This window comes from Myotis daubentonii, chromosome 6, assembly GCF_963259705.1.
Source record: "Myotis daubentonii chromosome 6, mMyoDau2.1, whole genome shotgun sequence".
NCBI lineage: Eukaryota > Metazoa > Chordata > Mammalia > Chiroptera > Vespertilionidae > Myotis > Myotis daubentonii.
In genome coordinates this window covers 18,586,038-18,613,137 of record NC_081845.1, presented here as the reverse complement: position 1 = coordinate 18,613,137, position 27,100 = coordinate 18,586,038, and the positions used below count along the sequence as shown (strand labels likewise).

Genomic DNA, 27,100 nt, shown 5'->3' with positions numbered 1-27,100 from the left:
TGCCCAGTGGCCGGCACTCTCAGAAATAGACCAACGAGAATCACTGTGAAGCAAGCTGACAGGCTGCTTTGGCTTGCGTCCCCAAGAGCAGCCCAGAGTCTGGCTGGGGTTGCAGGGGACAGCCCTGGTTTCTGAAAAGTCATTTTTGAGGTCTATCCTAACAGAGCAATAAATAACCACCCTTCTTCTGAATCACGTTTAATTACACGGCAGCACAGACTGACTGCCTTCATTTCAGTGTGATAAAAATCAGTTAATGTTGCTAATAAGTCAAGTCCTAGGGTTTTCTGTCCCCGTCCCCCCACCTGGTGCATGACCCTGGGGGAGCCCCGGCATACACCTCATTTTAAAAATGAGGATCTGGTGCAGTGATGTTTCAGGTCGTGTAAGGACCACGAAGAGTCTGATTTGAAATTATATAGGATTTTTTTTTTAAAGCAGACTGCTGTGTGCTCTTCTGTGGTTGCACAGCCCAGCGTCACAGCGCTGTCAGTATAGACCCTGCTCTTTCCTACTGTCTTTTTCCAGACAGTTTTTTATAGTTGAAAACAACCAGCAAGCCTTTGATGACCTTGACCAAGGGGACTTTATTTTAAAGCTATCAGGTATGAGTAACTGACCACAGATGACTGAATTTGCATTCCTCTGTATAAGTATTTTCTTCAAGGACAGCCTACCCCACCTAAGGGGAGTAGGTGTGTGTTCTCTCAGAGGGGAGCCCACGGGCCTCCCGATGCCGAGACCCAAGGAAACACCTCGCTGCCTTAACTGCCCCTCCTGGCACTAACAAGAGCTGTATTTTGAAAGTGTTGGGGTGGATAGAGGACGCCCAAAGAATTCATGTGTGTTAAAAACCCAATCAGGAATAATTGGTGATTTTTATGCAAACACTAAATAATTCTTAATAAATAAACCTCTATTTTGGAATCACAAAAACAAAACAAAACAAAAAAACTTTGGAGATATTGAAGGGCAGTTTGTCCAGACTGTTGAGAGCTCAGAATTAGAGTTTAATTGGAATAGAAATCCTACTAATAGCATCTGATGTCTGAAATCTGAGCACTCTACTTTTAGGTTTTCCATTTCAAGTTTTTGGAGACTCTTCTATTAAAACATTCCTGGTTGGAAAGTGTTTGTATAGAAGCCCGTACGTATTAAGTATTTGCTGTGTTTACCATCCTTAGTTCTCTGTAAGGGATAAGAAATAATGTTAAACGCCTTGTGTTCTCAAGAAGCTTGAATTTTAAAATAAAAAATAAAGAAGAAATACAAATATTAAAAATAAAAAAAGAAGAAGCTTGAGTTTTAGGGGCAAAATCAGGCAGGCAGGCGAGTGGTTAGGAGCCAGCAGTCCCAGATTGTGAGAGGGATGTCCGTGGGATCAGGCATAACTGGCAGTCGGACATCCCCCGAAAGGTCCTGGATTGCGAGAGGGTGCAGGCTGGGCTGAGGGACCCACCCCCTTCCTGTGCACGAATTTTGTGCACCGGGCCTCTAGTACTTATATAATGTGTATGTCTATAGGTAAATATATGTGAATATATCTAATATAACATATGTAACTAAATAATACTTTATATATGCTCATGTATATATAAATTCATTATTTCACATATATTTAATCTGTTTAAAATTACTTAACTTATTATATTTATAGAGAAATTTAATCCCTGGCAATATCTTGAGATGATTATTATTTCCATTTTTAAGATCACCTATTTGCCATATCACCTACATATGCCCCATGTTTAAAACTTATAGTAAACGTATAGTAAGGTTTACTTTGCTCACCTGAAGGGTTTATAAAATTCTATAGTGAACCCTATCATTATGGAACCATCAATGTTTTTAAGAAATATTATCACAATTTATTGGTGTTAATTTGACTATACAAATTGGGTTGCTAAAGTAAACATGAACAAGAAATAACAAGTACTAGTTACACATTTTTTTGTCTTTTAATAACTTATTACTGATTACAATTGCAATTTGACAAGTATGATATGGAAGTATTAACTTTGAAGCTGGCTGAATAAGTATATTGAATAATAATACTTAGTAAATTCTGTATTATATGAACATGATTTTTAAGGATTTGTTGCCTCTATAAAAGTTCATATGGCAACAAATAATGCCTATTTTAATGTCAGCATAATTATTTTATGGCCAATTGAATTTAATTTTCATCAGGCTTAATTTAATCAGCTTTGAACATGGTACTAAAATCATGGCAATTTTGAAAATTATAACATTGTCTTCAATGTGTATTTACTCATATTCTATAGGCTTTAAATATTAAAATGAAACAAAAACATTCTTTCACTTTTTTACATATATTTACAATATTGATACTTGTTCATTATAGACTCAAGAGAAATGAAATTATGTAAAAGTCTAATGAAATATGGCCTGTCACATTTTTTAAAAAGAAATTTCAGCTAAAACAGAAGTAATATTTCTCTATGTGAGTATATGTTTATAAAGATTTATTAAAGATAAGCATTAATTTCTATAGCAGAATCTTTTACATGTTTATGACATGTTCTGTTGAGCTTCACAGATTGAAATTCAGGACAACTTAAGTTCACAGATGTTAAAATTTGAAAACTTTATATATAAGCTCTAAAATTAAGTAAAACTTGTTATATTCCTAACTTAAAATTAATAATGTTTTATTAAATAAATCTAAATTTGCTCTGTTTGTGTCAGTGGCATATGGTTAGGCACTAAAATGACAGAATAAAATTTGGAAAACTTAAACGTTCATTTTAGAAATATATATTGGAATCATACTGATTTGGTAATATGTAAAAATTACATTTGTGACTACATTTTAAGGCATAAACTTGTTTTAAATGATGTTGAATTTTTTTGAACCATTTATCTAAGACCCGTTACTTCAGATAATGTATAATTTGACTCCTAGAATGCCTTTAGACCATATACTACAGATCAATAAGAAGTTACTTTTTCAATGTAATTAAATATCATATTTTAAGAAATAAGAATCAAAATATTTCAAGTTTTAAGACATACAAGCATTTTATAAAAGTTTAGAGCATTGTGTGTGTGTGCTTGAATGAAATAGTTTGTTTCCGTAAAGTTAGTTCAAGCAGGCCTTATTTTAGGAAAATGCTCAAAGTAGGTATTTAAGAACAAGCAAAAAATGTTTAACTAAGAGTAATTTCAGCTATATTATTTTCAAAAGCTGTAGGAGACAATAACTGCCAGAAAAATTTTGTGTTATTTACTACAGTGGAGATGTTCTATAATGGAGACATTTTTGTACAATGGAGTACATTATGTATTTCTATAGTAGAGGATTTACACTTAAACATTTCTAACTCATTTGTTGTTAAGTACCAAACTTGACTGTTCAACACAAAGTTAAAAATTGGAGGGCAGCATATGTTTTTGCATATAATAATGTAAACAGATTATTCATATATCTTCCTCATTAAATAAGTACTACTATACAGAAAAGATGGAGCAAGAGATTAAATAACAATTATATTTTTTATTGGCTGCTAGATTTCCAGTGCCGTGAAATAAACATTTTAGTTAGGAAACTTAATTACCTAAATTTATTTTAATAGATACAAATTATTGGTCATTTATTTAACATGGAACAGCACTTATTAAAGGAAAAGAAAATTAAAACTTTTGCCTTATGTACATTAGTTTATATGTTTGTATATTATGATATTAATACATTTGTTGGGCACTACTAAATAAGTAAGTCTTGAAAATGAATAATGTGGAAAAGGTATGAAAAATTATTTTGAGAAATGTGTGTCTTTGATGCAATATTCAAATTCTTTAATTGAAAAACATTATATTTTAATTGAGGCATCTACTTAGTTTTATTCCTAATAAAAATTTATAATCATTGCATTTTTTAAAAACTAAGATTCTAGCAAAAGCCGTGAGTTGAAATTTACTTAAATAAATTATACATTTTCAAATGAAATAATACTTTGTAAATGAGAATAGACAGTCATATATTAACAAGATGTTGTTATTTTAAAGAAAAATAATTTATTAGAAATTGAGGCAAGTTTTCTCTTAATTTATGTAATGAAATTAACTCTCAAATATTCTGATTCTTATAAAGACAAACTAGATTTCAAGAGCTTTACTCTAGGTTAGAAAGGTTGGTTTTAATGAGTCAGCATTTGTATCAGTTAAGGGAATAACACCTGCCCCATAAATGTGTGAATTTGAAACCACAGACCAAAGAACATTTTTTTTTTACTTTTCTAATATCATCAGAAAAAGCTTAAAGCACATTTAAAACAATTTTTCCAGAACTCCTGAAATCAAATCATGTGTTTTGAGTTAACTCATTAACAGAAACCCCTTTGATTTTGAACATTAGTAACATAGTTATTAATTTAAATGTTCCTATGTAAATAGAGTGTATGTATTTATTACAGTAATTTTAAATCAATGATATAGCATGCTCAAAGACTTTATAAAATCTTGACAATTATAAAAATGTTCCAATTTCTCCCCCCACACACACACATAATTTTTCCATTGTTTTAAAAAGTAATTTTCTACATTTCTAGTCAACCTACTCATTTTAGAATGAGACAACATTCTAGATAAAGAAAAGTAACCTCATTTTATAGAGGCAGAGACCTATTTAAAATCATGTTTTTATGCAATTATTTCATTCACCGATTATTAATAAAGAGAACACTTGTCCTAATAACAGGATCAAAAATTGCCTTTCTTAATGATACTTAATATAAGGAAGTAGATAAAAAATAAAATGAACAAATAAATTTCCAAGTGTATTCATTTATTCTGCTAACAGTGAGTGGCTGCCTGATACCTGGCAGCATGCTGAACTTGCAGCACCCAAGATCATTAAATCACCATGGCCTTCTCAAAGAAGTCAAGGCTTTCTCATGAAGTCAAACGTAACACTTACAAAGATGTCATGACCTGCTCTACATAAACACATTCAACAGGTTATGTACTCAATCCCGGATTGATATAATTTTGGTCAACTATAAATTTTCAGATAATGTACCTAAGAGAACACTTTTTTTCCCCCTCAATTAGAAATAACATTATTTTGAAGAAGACTTTTTTTGGACATTTAATAAACTACTTCCGATTGTGTAACACATGCTTTAAAGCTTAAATGAGTGCTTTACCACAGAAAACTGAAGAATGAAATTTTAATTTCTGCCTTAAGAGCGGTCTCTTACTTGGAACAATAAGCCATTCAGTAGCAAGTTCTCATTAAAAATTTGACAGTGAAATTAACAACGGATAGGTGCCATTCATCTGACAAGTGACCTGTAGTTTTGCTTTTTTATTGTGGGACTTCATGCTGGTTGCTTTTCTAAACAGGTTCCTTTGAAAAACAAAGCTGAATTATTCAAGTCAGCACCATGTTTTTAAAAAACCATAGGCTTTCTGCTCAGTAAAGCTCAGCAGCTCCTATTTTTTTTTTAGCTCCTATTTATTAATGTAACCCATTGATGAACATTAATTTCATCCTACTTATTAAGAAAAGCTACAAAAAATCATGCCAAACTTTCTGGAGAAAATGACTTTTGTTGCAAACTGACCAGAACTAATTAGGTCATTCACCATTATTAGTTTTTGTTTGTTTGTTTGTTTTGGTAGACATTGATAGCCTTCATTCCATGGAAGCACGTGGTCTCATGGAATGAACGAAAACCTCAGATCAAATGTTGACAGATGTAAAACATTAATTTGCAAGCAGACAGGAGAATAGTTATATGCCCTGGGTGTCAACTTGACTTCATCCCAGCTGTTTGTTTAGATGCTCTGACAGGACCTTCCATGGGAGGCTCATTAGAGACTTCTGCAGCAATATCCCAGCAGCAGGATCCAGTCACCCTCCTAGTTACACAACGAACTTGCTTTGGATCAGCAGCTGACCCAGGGCTGTAAAACATGGGGTTTATAATGGACTCACTAGATTCTTCCACCCCTTTGAAAGAAAGGAGCGCCTATGTAATATTTGGAACTGATCAACAAAATTTTGAACACCGCTCACTTCACCAATGGAGCCTTCATATTAATATCCATTATGGTAATAAAAACACTTTTGTGTTAATAGGAAATAAATGTAGGTGATAATTGTGGTAGTTGTTTTAAGAGTATATATATGGTGTGGCCAGTGTGCCATGGTGGTTAAATGTCAACCTACGATCCAGGAAGTTACAGATTGAATTCCCAGTCAGGGCACATGCCTGGGTTTCTATCCCCAGTATGGGGTGTGCAGGAAGCAGCTGATCAATGATTCTCTTCATCATTGTTGTTTCTATCTCTCTCTCCCTCTCCTTTCCTCTTTAAAATCAATAAAAATATATTTTAATAAAAGTATATATACACTTCTAAATAACCTTTTGTGTGTTAACTAGTCATTGGGTTTATATTTCTGATTAGTGTACTGCAAATGTTGGCATTTTCTTCATCTCTTTCCCAGGGCTATAGGTTAAAACAATTGAACAACCTACTTACGTATCTCACTTTTGTGCTGAAGTATTTTAAGTAAATGACATGCACATTATAATATTAAACATTTATCTTCACATGTGTCACAGATGCTCTATTTTTCTCACTTTTAGTGGAGCTGATATATCCATGGAGTTGCTTTTGTTTTGTTTTTACTCTTATAGTTTTAACTAATCCTGACTTTGTATGATTTTCCAGGTTGATATGTATTGTCCTGACTTCTCTACCTATTTAGTGATTTGTAACAGTAGTTCTCAAAGCTCAGTAAACTTTGGAATCTTCTGGGGAGCTTTAAAAAAAGCACCAATTTCTGGGTTGTACCCTGGTGAATCTGATTTAGAATTTTTGGAGTATAGCCCAAGAACCTTTATTTTTATTTTTTTATATATTTTTTAATTTTTTTATTGCTTAAAGTATTACAAAGAGTATTACATATGTCTCCTTTTTTTTCCCCCGCCCTTGACAATCCCCTGGCCTCCCCTACCCCCCAGTGTCTTATGTCCATTGGTTATGCTTATATGCATGCATACAAGTCCTTCGGTTGATCTCTTACCCACCCCCCTCCTGCCCTCCCACCCTCCCTGGCTTTCCTGCTGTAGTTTGATAGTCTGTTCGAGGCAGCTCTGCCTTTGTATCTATTTTTAGAACCTTTATTTTTAAATTGTGCCCAGTTAATTTTGGTGCAGGCTGTAGGCAGACAGTTGTTTAAGAGAAACTGGATAGGACCATCTCAGCTTCCGAATGGCCATTTGACATTAGGAACGATATATCACGACCTGAGCATGGTGTTGTCTTCTCAATATTTCCACATCTGAGTAAGCCATCATTCCCTGGGTCTCTCACTGTAGCATATGGCAGCACATTTCAGTTCCTCTAGCAGCCTTTGTTGCCCTGTAAACTGCTCTTAGGACTTTCTTAGAACAATAGCACTATACTGCCTTAGGTTTGAATCCACTTTCCTTAAATTCTCTCCAACCATTGACTTTTTATTTTGTAATCAGATCATCTTGGAAAAACACTCGATGTCAGATAATCCTTAAACACATGTTAATTTGTTTACATCTGAAAAGTGATGTTTGTACTTTCTGGAATGCCCTTTTCATTAATATTAATAACCAGCCATCTAGACTGACCCTTTTGGGCCACAATCACACATCAACTACTACATATGTAAGACATTATACTTTAAGTTGTTTGTCACTGACTTCATTAGCATGAGAGGACAATCAAGGTGATACAAGGATGCTGAAATTACCCAAGCTCTGAAGCTCTAGGCTCTCATCTAAGCTTCCATTTTTTCCTTCTAGTAGATAAAAAGAAATGCTGTTCAATACAGTAGTCAGTAGCCTTATGTGGCTATTTAAATTAATTAAAATAAGTAAATTTAAAATTGAGTTCCTCAGATTAGTTACATTTCAAATGTGTCCGTTAGGTCACGTTTTAATTATAATTATAATATGTCCATCATTGCATAACGTTCTATTGGACATTGCTGCTGGAGTTCTTCTGGGAGTCCCAAAGTGGGAAAGTGGCTCACAGCTTCTTGGGTATCAGTATCATCCACTGCCTCCACCTCTGTCTCTGCTGTCCTGGCTCTCCTAAGGACTTGCTGCAGTTTGGTGGTTATGAATTTTCCTCAGGATGTTTCTGCTTTACCTTGTCTGCAAGTGTTTCTGTGTTTGTCTCAGACTTTCTCAGTATGTCACTAGTGTGAAAAATTGCACTGTAGCACATACACACTTATATATTTAAATTAAATGTTTGTTTTGAGATGGTTGCATAATACAAAGAGATCCCACGTAGCCTTCACCCAGTTTACCTCCATCTGTAATTATGATTAATTTTCTCAATAGTTCTAGTACTGAACCAGTTATTCATTTTATATTTGGTGAGTTGTGATATATTGTGGGGTGTGTGTGTGTGTGTGTGTGTGTGTGTGTGTGTGTGTGTTTTGTTGTTGTTAGGTATTTTTTTGTTTTTTTGCTTGAAGAAATTGGCTCATTTCACTAAAATTGTGAAATTACATATCCATATCCTCTGGATTTTTCCCCTCTTATTGGTAATTTGTGTCTTTTTCTTCTTCAAAGTTGCTAATGGCTTGTTAATTTCATTGATCTTTTCAAAGAATCTTCTCTTTGCTTCATTGGTTTTTTATTTTTTTCTGTTTTTCTTTCCAAGTTCCTGAAAAGGGATCTTAAATTATTGATTTGAGACTTCTGCTCTTCTTTTTAAATGTAAACATTTAGTACTATACAGTTCCTCTTCAGTACTTTTGTATCTATGTCCCACAACTTTGATATATTGTTTTTTATTTTCAATCAGTTCATATATATTTCATTCAGTTCATATATATTTCTTTAAGTTATCTTTTCAACCACAGATTATTTGGTTTGGAGAATTTTCTGTTACCTTTCTGTTATCAATTTTTAGTTTAATTCATTGTGGTCAGAGAATACTATGATTTAATTCTTTAAATCTGGTAAGGTTTGTTTTATGGCACAATATATCTTGGTATATATTCTAGTGAACACTGTGTATTTGTTGTTGTTAGGTATAGTGTTCTATAAATGTAGATTAGATTTCACTGTTCAATGGTGTTATAGTTCTATATACTACAGTCTAGTATGTTTATCAGTTGAGAGATGAATGTTGACATCTTCAACTATGATTGTGGATTTATCTAATTCTCCTTTCAGTTATATCAGGTTTTTGCTTTACATATTTTCTACCTCTTGTTTAGTATATACACTTTTAAGATTATACCACATCTTCTTGGTAAATTTACCCTTTTATCATTAATTAATGTGCATCTCTGTTTCTAGTAATTTTTTTTACTCTGAAGTTTACAGTTTCTGATGTTAATATAGCTACTTCTGCTTTCCTTTGATAAATATTTATCTCATATGTCTTTTTCTACCCTATTCCTTTCAATCTTCCTTTGTTATTATATTTGAAGTGAGTTTCATGTAGATAGCATATGTTTGGTTCTTTTTAAAAAAAATCCTCACCAGATGATATATTTTCCATTGATTTTAGAGAGAGTGGAAGGGAGGTGGGAAAGGGAAGGATAGAGGGAGAGGGAGGTGGGAGAGGGAGAGGGAGGTAGGAGAGGGAGGGAGAGGGAAAAGGAGAGGAAGAGGGAGAGGGAGAAGGAGAGGGAGAAGAAGGTGGGAGGTGGGAGGTGGGAGGTGGGAGAGGGAGAGGGAGAGATGAAAGATGAGAGATGTGAGATGAGAGATGAGAGATGAGAGATGAGAGATGAGAGAGCCACATCAATTGGTTGTCTCTCACATGCAGCCCCAACTAGGGCCAGGAACCTGTAACCCATTAGACTATTTACATTGAATATTATTTCTGGTATGTCAAGGCTTAAATCTGCCATTAAGTCTTTTGTTTTCTGTTTGTTTTCTGTTTTTATTTCTCTGGGAGGGGTGGGGTGCATTGCCTCATTATTGTCAAGTGGGGTTAGAAGTCCAGGTTCCCCCTTCATCCTCTGTTGACACCTAAAGGGGAGGGGATGCCCAGTTGATTAGAGTGTGAGTTCTGGTTCCTCACTAGCCCTCCATTCACACCAGCCTTCTTTGGAGGACAGGAGGGCCTCATCACTGGCCTTCATTAACCCCTAGTGCTAAAAGTACGAATATTTTACTAGCCATCCTCTGATTTTACCCCAGTGTGGGAAGGAGAAAAGGCACCTCAGTATTTCTGAGTAGGGGTGGGGGTCCAGACTCCCCACTTGGTTTTCCTGGTAGGAGTGGGTTTATTATTGGCTTACAGAGATGCAAGTCTTGCCCTAGCCAGTTTTGCTCAGTGGATAGAGCATCAGCCTTCAGACTGAAGGGTCCCAGGTTCCATTCCAGTCAAGGCTCATACCTTGGTTGCAAACTTAATCCCTAGTTTGTGTAGGAGGCAACCAATTGATATGTCTCTCCTACATTGATGTCTCTCTCTCTCTCTCTCTCTCTCTCTCTCTCTCTCTCTCTCTCTCGCTCTCCCACTCCCTTCTACTCTCTATAAAATTTAATGGGAAATATTCTCAGATGAGGATTAACAAAAACAAAACAAAACACAAAAAACAAAGATGCACATCTCATCTCTCAACTCTACCTTTTCTGACACCACCCAAGCAAGGGGTGGGTGAGTATTTTATTACACACATCAAGGGTGGAATTCTAAGGGCTCTCACTCAGCCTTTCCTGGTGTGGGTGGTTGTGGAACCAAATTTTTTTTTCTGTGGTTTTGGCTCAAGTAGTGTGATTACTGATAAAAAGTTTTCTGTCCTGCTAGACTGTTCCTTTCCTGTTCCTTTGGCTAGAGAGAACAATATTTGTTGGAGCTTTCTTAACATTTTATTTTATCTGAACCCATTAGCATTTCTAGGTTGCCAGCTTCTTCAGCTTCAGGTCTTGGATGAAAGAGGTTAGGAAAATATATGTCTACTCTATCTTCCCAGAAACAGAGGCCCCAGCTGAAGCCTTTTAATAAGACTTCTCTATAATCTTGAGCTTAATACACTGGAACTCAATAAATATTTGTTGAATGGTTTAATAAATAAATATAATACAAAGGTACTATTCATGGGGGCCAGAAGACCAGGCCCTTTCTCCTAATATCATGCGATTTTCTTTCATAGTAATTATCATTTTGTAATCACATATTGGTATGATTTTTTATTAATATCTTTTATTCTAGTATATTAAAATTTTCATGAAGGTAAAATTATATCAATAGACTTCTCATAGTTCTTTTGTTTGGCACAAAGTATATATTCAGTTAATTTGTTGAATAGATAAAAATGAATAAGTCAATAAACAAATAAATAATGTGACTTTCAAGGCTTCTTTCTATATGATTATAGAGCTGTATCCTTGCCTGGTATAACGGTTACTTCTCAGCTATCCTCCATATGAAAGAATGCAGCTTATCTTTTCCATTAGGGATGCTCCTGGACCACTCTTCCTACCTCTTTAAATTATGTCAGACACATATACACAATAGAAATATTTGTTTGGCACATGGAGTAAACAGACAAGGCAGCTTGCAGCCATAGGTCACCAGCCAAAGCCAAAAGTCATCCCAGACCCACCTGAACTAATCACTTAAAGGAATGAGGAGTTAAATATGTTGACAAACTTATAACCCACATGTGGCTAATATTTATTAAGCCATCAGTAGATTTCAGGTGCTGGTCTGATCACTTAAAATACAATTATTTTCTTTGATCCTCAAAATAACTATTTGAGGTAATATTACCATCCTCATTTTAAAGATAAGGAATTACTACTTTACAAATGAAGTAATTGCCTGAGGTCACATCTATTAAATGTAAATCCTGAATTTGAACCTGACTCTAGAGAAGGCATATTACCTGTGATTTCTACTTCATTAAATGCCTAGGATCGAATGAGAGAAGTGTGTGTTTATGCATGTGCCTGTGCGGGCAGTATGTTTAACGGTTTTGTCTCTTTGATGGCAATAAAGATCAGCCCTGAAATCCCATCCTATGATCTCAACCTTAGCAATAGACCTCCTGTCTTTGGTGTTTCAAATAAAATATATATATACTAGGGGCCCGGTGCACGAAATTCGTGCACTGGGTGTATGTGTGGGAGGGAGTGTCCCTCAGCCCAGCCTGCCCCCTCTCACATACTGGGAGCCCTCAGGCGTTGACCCCCATCACCCTCCAATCACAGGATCGGCCCCTTGCCCAGGCCTGACGCCTCTGGCTGAGGCGTCCGGCCCGGGCAGCGGGGACCCGCAGCTGCAGCGGCCCCGCGATCGTGGGCTCCACTTTAGGCCCAGGCAAGGGACCCCTAGCTCCTGGGACTGCCAGCTTCGACCGTGCCCAGCTCCCATCGCTGGCTCCACCCCTACTTCCTGCTATCACTGGCCAGGGCGGAAAAGGCACCTGATTCTCCGATCATGGCTGGGGGGCAGGGCAAAGGCGGCCCCAGGGCCGCCTTTGCCCTGCCCCCCAGCTCTTAGCTCCCCCCTGGGTTTCCGATCACTGTCAGTGGCAGGGGGCTTCTTCCTGCTTTCCCTTTCGCCTCCCTGCATTGTGCCTACATATGCAAATTAACCGCCATCTTGTTGGCAGTTAACTGCCAATCTTAGTTGGCAGTTAATTTGCATATAGCCCTGATTAGCCAATGAAAAGGGTAGCTCGTACGCCAATTACCATTTTTCTCTTTTATTAGTGTTGATATTTCCCCCATAAGAGAATGTAAGACTTATAGGCACAGTGTAGCCTAATTTAAAGCATGAAATATACATCCTTTCCCTTACCTTTTGAATCAGTGTCTCTTAGCTGCCCTTCTAGCTATATCTGTTCTCTCTTTCTTCTGTAATAACAGGTGATCCAGCTGTGAACACAGCTGCCTCGGTAAGATAATATTACACAGCTTTCTTAAAGCTTAATGTGAACACTTGATTAAGTTTTGGACAATGGGTTGTGAAAGTATTTGAAGTGGGAAATTTCTATTGCATGCTGCTAAAACAAAAGGAATGTTTCCTCCTCTTCTGCATCTTCCTTACTAGCTGAAATTCAGACATGATGGTAGGATTTGGAACAGCCATCCTAGAACATAAGACAAGGTCTCATGTTGAAGAGGCCAGAATGGCAACATAGATAAAAGCTGGCTGCTATGTAGATTTCATATAAACTCTGACAAGCTACCACTGAATTGTTTACTTGAGAGAGAAAAAAACATATTTCTGTTTAAGCAACAGTTGTCTTGGTATTTGTTTCAGCAGCTGAATTGGGGTTCTTGGGATGGGTTCACAGCCATTCATTGTTTTGTTTCTCAAAATAGAGGAGTTGTGACTCAAACATACCAATTAATATTACAGAGACATTGCTTGGCTAAGCACTGCTGCATTCAACCCAATGGTTGTGTCTACGTTTACCCAAGAACAACAATAATTTATATAACTAAAAGAACTCTTCAAGTCCCCAATCCCACAAAATGTAAGAAACAGTATTCAGAAAGGAATAGTCAAATCTTTTTTGTCTAACACAGAAAACCATTTTTTTAATTACCCTCAGATGTATCAATGATCAGAAAAACGTAGGTAGGGTTAGCTATAATTCTTTGTGGTTGGTATTGATGGCCACCAGTTTCCTTGTTTTTAGATAGCTACCCTGGGAAAAAATGATGGATTAAGAGAGCCTGTATTCTGCCAGACTTCTTTTAATTAAGACTTTTGGAGTACATTAGCCCAATCTGAGGATTAAAATATCCTATCTAATAAATGAGAAACATGGTAATTAGCCATACCTCCACTACCCTTCCCATTGGCTAATCAGGGTGATGTGCAAATTAACTGCCAGCCAAGATGGCGGCCGGCAGCCAGGCAGCTTAAAGCGAACATGAGGCTTGCTTGCTTCAGTGATGGAGGACTCCAACGTTCCCCGCCTGCCGCTGCCGGCCTCTGAGCTTGCAGTTTGAAACATTGTTAAAAATATAGAAGCTAAACGAAACCCCAGAAACCTGCTTTCAGCCCGCTGGGATCTCAGAGCTGGAGTTGAAACAGTGTTTCAATTATAGAACCCAAACAAACCAGATACCTGCTTTCAGCAGCGGAGGCCTAAGAGCTGGAGCCAAGCCTCAGAGCTAAAGCTGGCCCAGAATAAAAAAAAAAAAAAAGAAAGAAAAAAAGGAGCGGTTGGGAGCTTCAGTCACCCGCCAGCCTGAAAACAGCCCTCAGCCCCTCACCCAGACTGGCCAAGCAACCCAGTGGGGACCCCCACCCTGAAGGGTGTGTGACCAGCTGCAAACAGCCATCATCCCCTCATCCAGGCTGGCCAGGCACCCCAGTGGGGACCTCCACCCTGATCCAGGACACCCTTCAGGGCAAACCAGCCGACCCTCCCCCGTGCACCAGGCCTCTACCTTATATAGTAAAAGGGTAATATGCCTCCCAGCACCGGGATCAGCGGAGCCGAGAGGCCTCCTGGCACCGGGATCAGCATGACAGGGGGCAGCGCCCAAACCCCCTGATCGCCCTGCGGCTCTGTGTGTGACAGGGGGCGGGGCCACAACCTCCCTATCCGCCCTATTCTCTTCGTGACGGGAAGGCACCCCAACTCCCTGATCAGCCCTGCTCTGTGCCTGATAGGGGGGAGCTCTGCAACCCCCTGATCGCCCTGCAGCTCTGTGTGAGACAGGGTGCGGTGCCCCAACCCCCTGATTGGCCCTGCTCTGTGGGTGATAGAGGGCGGTGCCCCAACTCCCCTATTGGCCCTACTCTGTGAGTGACAGTGGGGAGCTCCTCAACCCCTGATCGGCCCTGCTCTGTCCGTGACAGGGTACCAAGCCCCAACCCCTCTGATGGGCCCTGCTCTGTGAGTGACAGGGGGCAGCGCCCCAACCCCCTGATTGCCCTGCTCTGTGCGTGACAGGGGGTGGTGCTGCAACCTCCCCATCGACCCTGCCTTGAGTGTGACAGGGGGCGGTGCCCCAACCCCCCAATCGGCCCTACCTTGAACATGACTGAGGGTGGCATCGCAACATCCTGATCTGCCCTGCTCTGTGCATGACAGGGGGCGGCGCCCCAACTCCCCAATCCGCCCTGCTCTGAGCCCGACCAGGGGCTGCACCTAGGGATTGGGCCTGCCCTCTGCCACCCGGGAGCAGGCCTAAGCCAGCAGGTCGTTATCTCCCAAGGGGTCCCAGACTGCGAGAGGGCACAGGCCGGGCTGAGGGACCCCCCCCCACCCCCCGAGTGCACAAATTTTTGTGCACCGGGCCTCTAGTGTAAAAATAAATATCAATCAAAGGGGCTTAAAAAATGCAAGATAAGTCATAGTGTAGGACTGGACTGGAAATAATTTATACCCTGCATGCCTGCTTCAACCAATGGATAGTCACCTGGAACTTTATGTTGAAGAGGATTATTAGGTCTCATCTGGATTCAGCTGGAAATGTCCGTGGATGATTAGTGATGGGAGGGGAAAATGGTAGAATATACTTTCTGTCATGGAGAATAACTGACACACCAGTTAGATAGAACACATTGAATTCATTTCCTTGGGATTCTACCTGTTTGTGGTTTGAACTTCAGTTTGTGTAGGTAAGTCGAACAATTCAAAGCATCTGTGGTCAATTAGGCTCAAGCACTGCCTCATACAACTTAGAAGAACGTAATGTACAAATCAGAATGCTAATGTAATAATTTGCAATTAGATCTATTACTGTCAAGTTGATTAAAATTCCTGTCTTTTAGCCAGGGCACCCAAGGTGCTGGTGACACTGAGGTAGATGATTTAATAATATTGATTAAGACTTTGTATATTAAATTAGAACTTTTTTTTTCAGTGTGTTCAAATGTTACTCTAATCTCTAACTCCCTCAGACTAGGTCCCATTTCCCTGCACTGACTGAGGTCATTCATTTGTAATGAATGCTTTATAGGGAGGCCCTTCTCAAGCTATCTTGGTGAAGGTCCAATTTATTTTCTTTTCCCAATCTATCACGACTACTACTTTATTAAAATAAATGAAAATAAAATTTTATAGCCCTAGCTGGTTTTGCTCAGTGGATAGAGCCTCAGCCTGCAGACTGAAGGGTCCTGGGTTCAATTCCAGTCAAGGGCACATGCCCAGGTTGTGGGCTCGATCCCCAGTAGGGGGCATGCAGGAGGCCAATCAATGATATTCTCTCATCATTGATGTTTCTGTTGCTCTCTCCCTCTCCCTTCCTCTCTGAAATCAATAAAAATATATTTTTGAAAAACTTAAAATAAAATTTTATAAAAATAAAAATTTAAAAATAAAGACATAGAACACACAAACATATTTTTATTATTTAATTCAGTGGGCATAAAATAACTTCAAAATTCCTATGAGTTTCTAAACCTTTACTCTCAATTTTTAAACTATATTTCATAAGCAGAATAGTTAATGAAGTGTTCAGTACTAATGAACTTAGAGAAAATTTATAATATGGTGATGCTTTACTTTTTATGCATTGGATAAACACATTATAGTACATGGGAGCCCATGTATAATCAATTCAACCAGTATATTCAGTCATTAAATAGATGTAGGGAACAGGTTTACTTTTTTTTTTATTCTTTATTGTTTAAAGTATTACATATGTCTCCTTTTTCCCCCATTGACCTCTCCCGGCCACTCTCCCCCCCCCCACCCCCCAACACATGCTCTAACCTCCTCTAGTGTCTGTGTCCATTGGTTATGCTTATATGCAAACATACAAGCTTTTGGTTGATCTCTTATCTCCCCCGCCTCACCCCACCCCACCTTCCCTCTGAGGTTTGGCGATCTGTTCAATGCTTCTCTATCTCTGGATCTATTTTTGTTCATCAGTTTATGTTGTTCATTATATTCCACAAATGAGTGAAATCATGTGATATTTATCTTCCTCCAACTGGCTTATTTGGCTTAGCATCATGTTCTCCATGTCCATCCATGCTGTTGTGAATGGTAAGAGTTCTTTCTTTTTTAAAGCAGCTAGTATTCCATTGTGTAGATGTAACACTGTTATTTAATCCACTTATCTGCTGATGGGCCTTACGCTGTTTCCAAATCTTAGCTATTATAAATTGTGCTGCTATGAACATAGGGGTGCATATATCCTTTCTGATTGGTGTTTCTGTTTTCTTGGGATATATTCCTAGAAGTGGCATCACTGGGTCAAATGGGAGTTCCATTTTTAATTTTTTGAGGAAACTCCATACTATTTTCCACAGTGGCTGCACCAGTCTGCATTCCCACCAGCAATGCATGAGGGTTCCTTTTTCTCAGCATCCTTGCCAGCACTTGTCATTTGTTGATTTGTTGATGATAGCCATTCTGACAGGTGTGAGATGGTACCTCATTGTTGTTTTGATTTGCATCTCTCAGATGACTAGTGACTTTGAGCATGATTTCATATGTCCCTTGGCCTTCTGTATGTCCACTTTTGAAAAGTGTCCATTTAGGTCCTTTGCCCATTTTTTGATTGGATTGTTTATCTTTCTTTTGTTAAGATGTATGAGTTCCCTATATATTTTGGAGATTAGAAGCTTATCAGATATAACATTGGCAAATATGTTCTTCCCTACAGAGGACTTTTTTGTGGTTTTGTTGATGGCTCCTTTTGCTGTATCGGTAAAGATATTGCTACAACATATGTATGATATTTTGCTGCCTGTGGATTCTTCTAAGATTTTTATATTTTCCTGTCTTACCAGGTTTACTATTTTAAATGGCAATAGTGGCCTATAGTAGCTTTATTTAACAGTAAGGATATAAAACATAGGCAAGTATATTAAAGTGTATAAAATTATATAAAGTATATAAAAACCAAGCCCTTCCTAAAACAATAAACCAAACTTCCAATGCAACATTTTTCATATAAGAAATTATTATTTATGATGGCATTTTAACGGTTAAAGTTTTAGTGAAATGTGGTTAATTAATAGTGTCAGGAGATGCAGAACCACTGATTTGTTCCACCATCATAAGGAAATGTTTCGTAGATGTGTAGGGGGGATATTCATTTCATACTCACACATCCCACATCTCTTGTTCTGATAATTATTAACACAAAGCCACAATGTTGACTTCTATCATAATACCAACTTGCAAACCCTCTTAACACAGTTTTATTTACTCTATTAAATTGGTTCTGCCATTAAGCAAACATCAAGTTTTTAGCTGGTATGTAAAACTGAATCTTTCTTCGTTGACCATTAAAACATTTAAATGGCATGTGCTTCGGGGTGTTTGTGAAATTAGGAATTTTCTAGTTTTTGGTCACCCTACTATTTTAATCTGCTTTATTCACTCTCAGATTCAGACTTTTCAACTCGTTGTAGCTTTCACAGCTTCCCCATACTCAGACTTTTCAAGACTTACCAACATTCACTGGAGTCTCTAGCACATTTTTGTCTTTAAGCTTGACTTTCCAGATACCACTTAAATCCCCAACTTATAAGAAGAACTCTGTATTCTTAGAGGTAAGAGAGTTTCTATCTTAGTTCTTCTCAGTGTGGACATTTTTCTTCCTATCTAATGCCACTGTTTTACCGTCTTTATATTGATATTTTGGATGTGGAGTAAGCTAGTCTCTATGACCTTGAAAGATCATTTCCTATCAATGTTCAGATATACCTCTCTAAGTTATATCCAATATCTAAGCTGAAAACTTATTGTTTCATGTTTGCTATTTTTCCCTGCCCTCTAAAGGATAATCATACCTATTTATGAGGGGTAAAAATACAACTCTGTTAGCAACACCAATATGATGTGGTGCTATAAACAATATAATACAATAGCCAGCAAACTTTACAGGTGTAATTTCTTAAGTCCTCCAAACTATTTCAGATTATTTCATTTCACACTCAAGTCCAGCAGTATAAAAATGGTCACCATAGTTGCAAAGTGACAAACTTAAGTAGATATTCATATTGTAGAATTACCTACCCTAATGTTCCTTGTCTAGATAATTCATGGCCAGCTACTCGCACATATGCTTGTACATTTGATACTAAATATACCAAATGAAGATATAACCCATGCCAAAGCTTTGGGTTGACTATGCTTTAAACTGCTGATGTAGAAAGACTACTATACTATTATATTCAAAACAATTTACTGTTATTTTATAATAAAGCTAAGATATAATTCAACATTCACTAAGAATCTACTAAGTAACAAAAACCGGGTTACTAACAGTGTGAGTGAGGTCAAGTATAAATATAGCTAAGAGATATTGCTTCTCTAGGAACTCATAATAAAATCTAAAATATACATACTATCAGTGGTTAGAAAATAATGCCCTACCAGCAGGCTGTGATCATAATCACATAGGGTCTACAATGGAGATACATGCAAAGTTCTATTAAAGCACGGAAGAGGGGATTAATTCTCACTCAGGTGTGGGGCTCAAGGAAGGCTTTGACTAGGAATATGCGCAGAATCTTTAGGATTGATGATACGCTGAACCTTCTGGATCAATTGATATTCATTTACAAACCGATGAGGAAATAAAGAGACAAGTGGCCTGGTATAGCTGAAGAAGAGGTGGAGAGTTTAGGAAATGGGTGCATCTTGAGTAAAAAAATCCAACAACCTCTAAATGATGTGTTTCCTCTGTTCTGCCATACAGTTTTAACTTTGTAGAGAAAATAGAAGAAAATCTATTGAACCAATTGTTTTGGCTCTTCTTATGTGATTACAGTATTGCTTATATGAATTGTCAAATAAGGGATGAGCTCATAAAAGGATATTAATGTGTCATTTCTATTGAGCAAAGTAGCATTAGAGAAGGTGATTTCAAAAGCACAGGGCTCTTTCATGGCAGCCTTCAGGGCGATGTTTGATCACTGAAAACAGGCTGCTTTGTTCCAGCTTTCTCTGATGTTTGGCATTATCCAGAATACATATGCTCTCACTTGGAAAGAATCATCTGTACAGATTTAATAGATTTGCATATTCAAAGTGCATGTCCTCTTAAAGTGAAATAAAAACAATTTTAATATCTATGTCTATATATATACAAACACTTAGTTCAGACACACATCTCAGCAAATTTTTAACAGGCATTTATACATAATATGTGTGCTTTTCCTGAGATTATGAAAGTTGGCTATTTCTAAAGTTAACCATTTTATATTTTTACTGAGAAAAAATATATTTTAGGAGATATCATATTGATGATATAGTATAAGATCCCCTTTAAGTTTCAGGTATGTTCTTGTCGCCTGTTATGAACATAACTTTCTAGAGTTGGGCAAATTAGAAATTGCAAAGAATCAAAGATAAATATTAAAGATTAGTATTCTCATGAGCTTCTTTTTTTTTTTATGACTGAAAGGATTTTTTTTTTCTAAAGTGGAGACATGCTTGGAAAGAGGCCTAACAAGTCAGAAGTTTTTTGTATGTTGTGTGTTGATAAAACTCTCAGAATTTTCTCCTCACAGGATTCTTTGGCTTCTATTTCCTGTGAATTGTTATGTAATCTCACATGAATTCATCTTTTAATTTTGAATTCCCATGGAGTCTTTGAAAAGGATGACATTCCAAATCAGTCAGTTTGATATACATTAGATCCACAATTAGACATTCATTGCATTGAAATTAAGAACAAAAGACTTCAGGTAAAATGAAATAGGTTACATTATGTCCTATTTTATTTTTAAAAATATATTTTTATTGATTTCAGAGAGCAATGGAGGGAGAGAGCAATAGAAACATCAAAGATGAAAGAGAATCATTGATCGGCTGCCTTTTGCATGCCCCTTGCTGGGGATCAAGCCCGCAACCTGGGCATGTGCCTTTGACTAGAATCAAACCTGGGACCCTTCAGTCCTCAGGCTGACATTCTATCCACAGAGCCAAACCAGCTAGGGCACATTATGTTCTATTTTATGTGACAAGGAAAAGTCTTACCATATCACTTTCCTATCTTTTCCTTGTTTCCATTTTTAACGTCCTTCACCTTAATGGCACTGAATGCTTCCTCTACAGGACATGTTCTTCCTTCCCTGGTTAGTTCTCGAACAATCTCAGAACAGAGACTATTTCAGTTATACACTTTCCAAATGTTAATGTGCTTATGAATCATCTGAGGGTCTTGTTAAAAATGCAGGTTCTGATTGAGCAGGCTTGGGGTCTGGCCAAGATTCTAAGTTCCCATGTGGTGCCATAGACTAGATTTTGGAGAGCAAGCACCTAGATACATATGACTGCTCATTAAATTGACATTAGTTCGTAGACCCTGATAACTGAAAATGTAAATTCTTTTATTTGAGATTGCTTCCGGTTTTTATTGGCCTTTTTGTTTATTGATTATTTCATAAAGATGCTGCATGATCTAGACTCTCTCTACTTCTCTAGTCTTCTTACCACTTCCCATTTTTTATATTTGAGACGTAACTAGCTACTTAAAATTTCCAGAATGTATCATATCTCAGTGCCCTTCCAAATACTATTTCCTCTGCCTGTCCTGATATCTTGTGAGGCTTTCTTTAAAACAGCTCAGCTGTTATCTCCTCCAGGAATCCTTCCCCAATCTCTTTCCCATGTAATTTCTTAATTAAATATCTCCAATATCCTCCCACAATGCGCTGAATTTCCTAAATTATATCTGTCTAATAATCTGTTGCAATATCTGCTTATTTGTTCCATTCAAAACTGTGCTTCTGTGGGGGAGAGAGATTATGCATTTTATCTTAGATGCCCATTGTCAATCACAATGTCCGATGCGTAGTAGGTTTTAATGAAATAAGTTGAATAAATGAAGAAGGAAAGTTGATGTGTTATAGTTATGTAATAATATAATGCAATATTTTCTTTCATAAAGCTTAAGATTGAATTGGGAGTAATAAAACCTAAAGTCATAAAAAGTTAAGTACAGGATGAGATAATACTGAAGATGTAAAATGTTAGTATGTGGTAAATTGCCAAATGAGGATCATAGAAACTGACTATTCTGAATTCATTGGAGGGAAATGTCACTGTGGATTTATCATTATTTTTAATATCCCATATTGTTCTACAAAGGATTTGTGATGGCTGATACTATGAATTGGAGTTAATGAAAAGTATGAACATGTAGTTAAGGGAGGAGTATAAAAAATAGAGAAGTTAGGGAAATATATACTAAACTTGAGGATCAGATACACTAGCATGCTTACAAAAATAGTCTCACTACATAATGAACAGTAAGTTTGGTGTGCTGGATTTTCATTTTCACTCTCTACTTGGGAGGTGACTTCTGTGTGGGCATCAGCCCCACCCTTGTCCTCCGCCTTCTGATTGAATTTGGCCAGTGAGGTGACCTGGCAGAGGATCAAATGGAGGGAGAACAGTGAGATCAGGATTTTTATTTTCTTGTGTTGCCTAGAACTGACTGTGCCTCTGTGTAAATTGCCCCTTTATTAAAACCTTCATAAATTACTTTAATTTGAGTGTTGCTCTGATTTCTATTGTGATTCTGATACAATCTCAGAGTTGTTTAAAGCTAGATTGCATGTCAGTCTTATTTTTTATTGTAACTGTTAATGCTATAAAAATGTTTTAGGTGCCTGCTATATAGCAGGCAAGATTCTAGAGAAGGGGTTTCAATAGAAAAAAATTAAGAAGATAAAAACAAACCTAAAATGCTGTGTTTATACTGTTCACATTTTAGTGTGATAAAAATGAAATAAATCATATGAGAGATAAGGAAAAAATTATATGTTTTAAGCCTTACAGTTTGTTAATGTTTATTTACATCAACCTTTAGTTTACTTACTGTTTAACTGTAAACCGATAATATCCCAGAGTTTTAGTTTTTGTGTTGTTCTCTTTTTAGTATAGATAGATTATTCATAATTTTTTTTTCTCTTCTGTTTTCTGATGCTCATCTTCTGGTCATTTGACTGCATGTTCTTCTTCCATTAGTAGATATAAAAGGAAAATAAATGAGTGGAAAGCTTAGCTTTAGCATCTATGCTAATTAGCCCAGGAGACCTTCTGGACATCCTTCCAGACAAAGCCATGGTGGCGGGACCGAGGCAGAGGTGGTTAGGAGTGATCAGGCTGGGCAGTTGGGGGTGAGCAGGCTGGCGGGGAGGCAGTTAGAGGTGATCAGGCTAGAAGAGGGGAGCAGTTGGGGCTGGCAGGCAGAGGGGTTAGGGGCTATCAGGCAGGCAGGCAGGTGAGTGGTTAGGAGCCAGCAGTCCCGGATAGTGAGAAGGATGTCTGACTGCTGGTTTAGGCCCAATCCCTATCCCCTGAAAAGTCCCAGATTGGAGAGGGTGCAGGCCAGGCTGAGGGACACCCCTCCGTGCACGAATTTCATGCACCGTGCCACTAGTCCTATATAATAAAAGGGTAATATGCAAATTGATGAGTGGAGAAATGACCAGTCACTATGACGTGCACTGACCACCAGGGTGCAGGTGCTCAATGTAGGGGCTGACCCCAGGGGGAGCACTGCTCAGCCAGAAGCTACGCTCATGGCTGGCAAGCACAGCGGAGGTGGCTGGAGCCTCTCTAGCTTCCTTGGCAGGTCTAAGGATGTCTGACTGATGGCTTAGCTGCTCCATGGGACATCCTAAGCCAGTGATGGCGAACCTATGACACACGTGTCAGAGGTGACACGTGAACTCATTTTTTTGGTTGATTTTTCTTTGTTAAATGGCATTTAAATATATAAAATAAATATCAAAAATATGTCTTTGTTTTACTATGGTTGCAAATATCAAAAAATTTCTATATGAGACATGGCACCAGAGTTAAGTTAGCATTTTTCAAAATTCTGACATGCCGAGCTCAAAAGGTTTGCCATCACTGTCCTAAGCCATCAGTCGGACATCCCTCAAGGGCTCCCAGGCTGCGAGAGGGTGCAGGCCAGGCTGAGAGACCTCCCCCCCCCCCCGGGTGCATGAATTTTGTGTACCGGGCCTCTAGACTATGATAAAAAGTTTGTTAGGAAGGAGACTGAAATCCTGAACTAAAATGAAGCTTTCCAGTTTATCTGGACTGGTCTGCTTGTCAAAAATCAAGAGACAAAAATCGGCGTAATTCTTATATTCATGATGATGAAGAGAACCAGGTCTAAGAAATAGAAAGGATGCTCTTGCTATAAAGCCCCGGTGTGCAGATACTCTGTCTTTGGATCTTAGGTTGTATTACAACCTTTTTTGCAGAACTTACTTAGATCGTTGTTGACTCAGATAAGCTTAATTCTGTGACCCTGCAGAAACAGATCATAAATCCCAATAGAGAAAGACATGTTTGTAGTTTGACCTTGAAACGATGAGCTAAAGGTGCTGAGGAAACCATAAATTCAATTTACAGTAACAAAAATAAGATTCTTTCTACCTTGCCCAGTGAATAAAGTGAAAATCTAATATTTTTCCTGGTACATGCTGTACATTTTGCCAGGCTTGATTAAAGTCCTCTTTAGTAGGTAGCTAAGAGAGGAACTGAATAAAAACACGTAATATAAGGCTTTTGACTCCTACCTGTTCTTCAAGACTTAATTCTTTTTTAAGAGCTGCTTTTACTCTTTTTTTTCAGGTTCTGTTTATGAAATGTTTGGAAATGAATGCTGTTTGTCAACAGGAGAGGTGATTAAAATTACTGGCCTCAAAATTAAGAAGATCATAGCTGAAATTTGTGAGCACAGTGAAGGTGGTGAATCACAACCATTTGAATTGCCTATGAATTTTCCAGGTACAGTATATTGCAACCATTTCTCATTTGTAAAGCTGCATTGCTAATAGATATATACATCTATACAATTGCAAACAATGAAAAAGTGGTAGTATTTTTTATTCACTCTAGGGCAGTGGGTGAAAGAATCATAATTCTTATACTTCAATGATTTTAAGGACTAATATAAGGCAAATATTTTCTTACCCTTTTAAATAAACATCCTTTACTTAGGACTAAATATTTTCTGTTAATAAATATTTAGTGATTTTCAACTACAAGCAACACTGACTATGTTACATAGTTAAAATAAAGAATTCAAAGATATATTTTCATAAGTCATGTAGAACACTATAAGTATGCAGGGGTGGGCACGAGTAGGTCTGTGATTGTGAGTATGTAAAACATAGGGTTTATTCTTGTATTATTATTTATTATGATATTATTTCCATATGCATAACTATAAACCTACTTTTGCCCACTGTTGTACATTAAGCACATTAACCCTCTTTATTCCCATTGCCATTATTCTAGCTCTCTGGATCACTGCTAAACTCCCCTGCTGATCTTACTGGCAAGTCTAGCTGCTTTTCTTTGTCAAGTTAATTCTACTCAGCCTTACAAAATTACTCCAAATATCATGTCTTCTGGAAGATTTTTTCTGACCATCTAATCTAAGCTAGAAAGCCCTCTTTTATGTTCTCTTAGTATATTGAGCACCAGAGCATTCACCTTATTTTTAAAGTATTGATTTTCTCTTTTGTATTCTCTAGACCAGTGGTTCTCAACCTTGGCTGCACATTAGAATCACCTGGGAATCTTTTTAAAATCCTGATTTCTGGGCCTCATCCTTCGGAAATTCTGTTTCTTTGTTATGGAGTGAGGCCACAACATTAGTAACAAAGAAACAGAATTTATGGAGGATGAGGCCCAGAAATCAGGATTTTAAAAAGTTTCCCAGGTGATTCTAATGTGCAGCCAAGGTTGAGAACCACTGCTTGAGACCAAGGGTTGTCAAACCTTTTCTAAAAAGGGCCAGATAGTAAATTTTAGGCTTTGCTGCCAGATGGTCCCCATCACAACTACTACATTTTGATGTTGTAACATAAAAGAAGCTCTAAATACCAAATAATGAGCATGGTTCAACAAAAAAATGTCTATATAAACAGGTGGTCAGCAGAATTTAGCCTGTGAATCATAGTTTGCTGACCTCAGCTCTAAAATAAAATTCCTTCACAGATAAAATATTACATAAGGGACTTTGTCTTTCTAGTAACCAGCACATTTTCTGGCACAGAGAATGTGCTCAATAATTGTATATTGAATGAATGATGAGTGGAAGAAAAAACTCTAATAAAAATTTACAATTTAATGTGATTCATGGTATAATGGAGGTATGTATAGGTTTTATGAGAGTCTTGGTAAGTAACATTTAACACCAGTTGTTCATGTTTCAAAACATGGATTTCTGAGTCATTATATTTGAATCTCAGCTGTGCCATTGTTAGTTGTGTAACCTTGCCAAGTTATGTAGCCTCCTTATGTAAACTGATAATAATCCTGCTACCTATCTTTTAGTGTTGTTAGGAGGGTTAAGTATTGAAATATATTTAAAGTGCTTAGAATGGTGCTTATCACTTAGCAAGGGCTATAAAAAAACGTTAGCTTTTATTACAATTATTTACATTGTTATCATCAGTGGAGTCAGGCAAAGCTTTTTCAAGAATGTTATACTTGAGCTGAGGTTTGAATAAAAATGAGTTAACTGTATGAGGAGAGGATTCTTCTAAGAGCTCCAGTATTCCAACCCTTTCAATTGTAATCTTTCTCACAGAATGATTCTAATTATTCCTTCCTCAGCCCATCCTTCATATCAATGATTCTCAAACTTGGCTGCACATTGGAATTGCCAAGGGAACTTTAAAAAGTGTTGATGCTCAGGCCACTTGCCTGAGATGTTCTGATTTATTTGGACTGGGATAGAGCCTGGTCATCAAGGTTTTCTAAAGCTCCCAGAGTGGTGATAATGAGCAGCCAAGTTTGAGAACCATTGCTTTAGAACAGCGGTTCTCAACCTGTGGGTCGCGACCCCTTTGGCGGTCGAACGACCCTTTCACAGGGGTCGCCTAAGACCATCCTGCATATCAGATATTTACATTACAATTCATAACAGTAGCAACATTACAGTAATGAAGTAGCAACGAAAATAATTTTATGGTTGGGTCACAACATGAGGAACTGTATTTAAAGGGCCAGAAGGTTGAGAACCACTGCTTTAGAAGAAGCTTTTCCTAAGTACTCTAATTGATGTGTCAACTCTCCTTTTAAATCACTATAGGCTTTCATGCCTTAATCATTGCATTTACAACGTTTTGTATATAATTGAAGTTATTTGTGTACTTGTCTTATAAGCACCATCTGCTTAATAGATCATAAGGTTGCTGGGGA

At 37.5% G+C, this 27,100-nt stretch overlaps 1 protein-coding gene across 1 annotated transcript in view; it reads left to right on the top strand.

The window, feature by feature from the left end:
• The window catches only part of THEMIS (thymocyte selection associated), a 135,469-nt gene that overhangs the window by 6,895 nt on the left and 101,474 nt on the right, over window positions 1–27,100 (top strand). Inside the window, exon 2 of the mRNA XM_059700285.1 lies at window positions 24,518–24,673. Within this exon, the coding sequence (XP_059556268.1) occupies window positions 24,518–24,673 (156 nt within the window). The remainder of the gene's footprint in view (window positions 1–24,517; window positions 24,674–27,100) is intronic.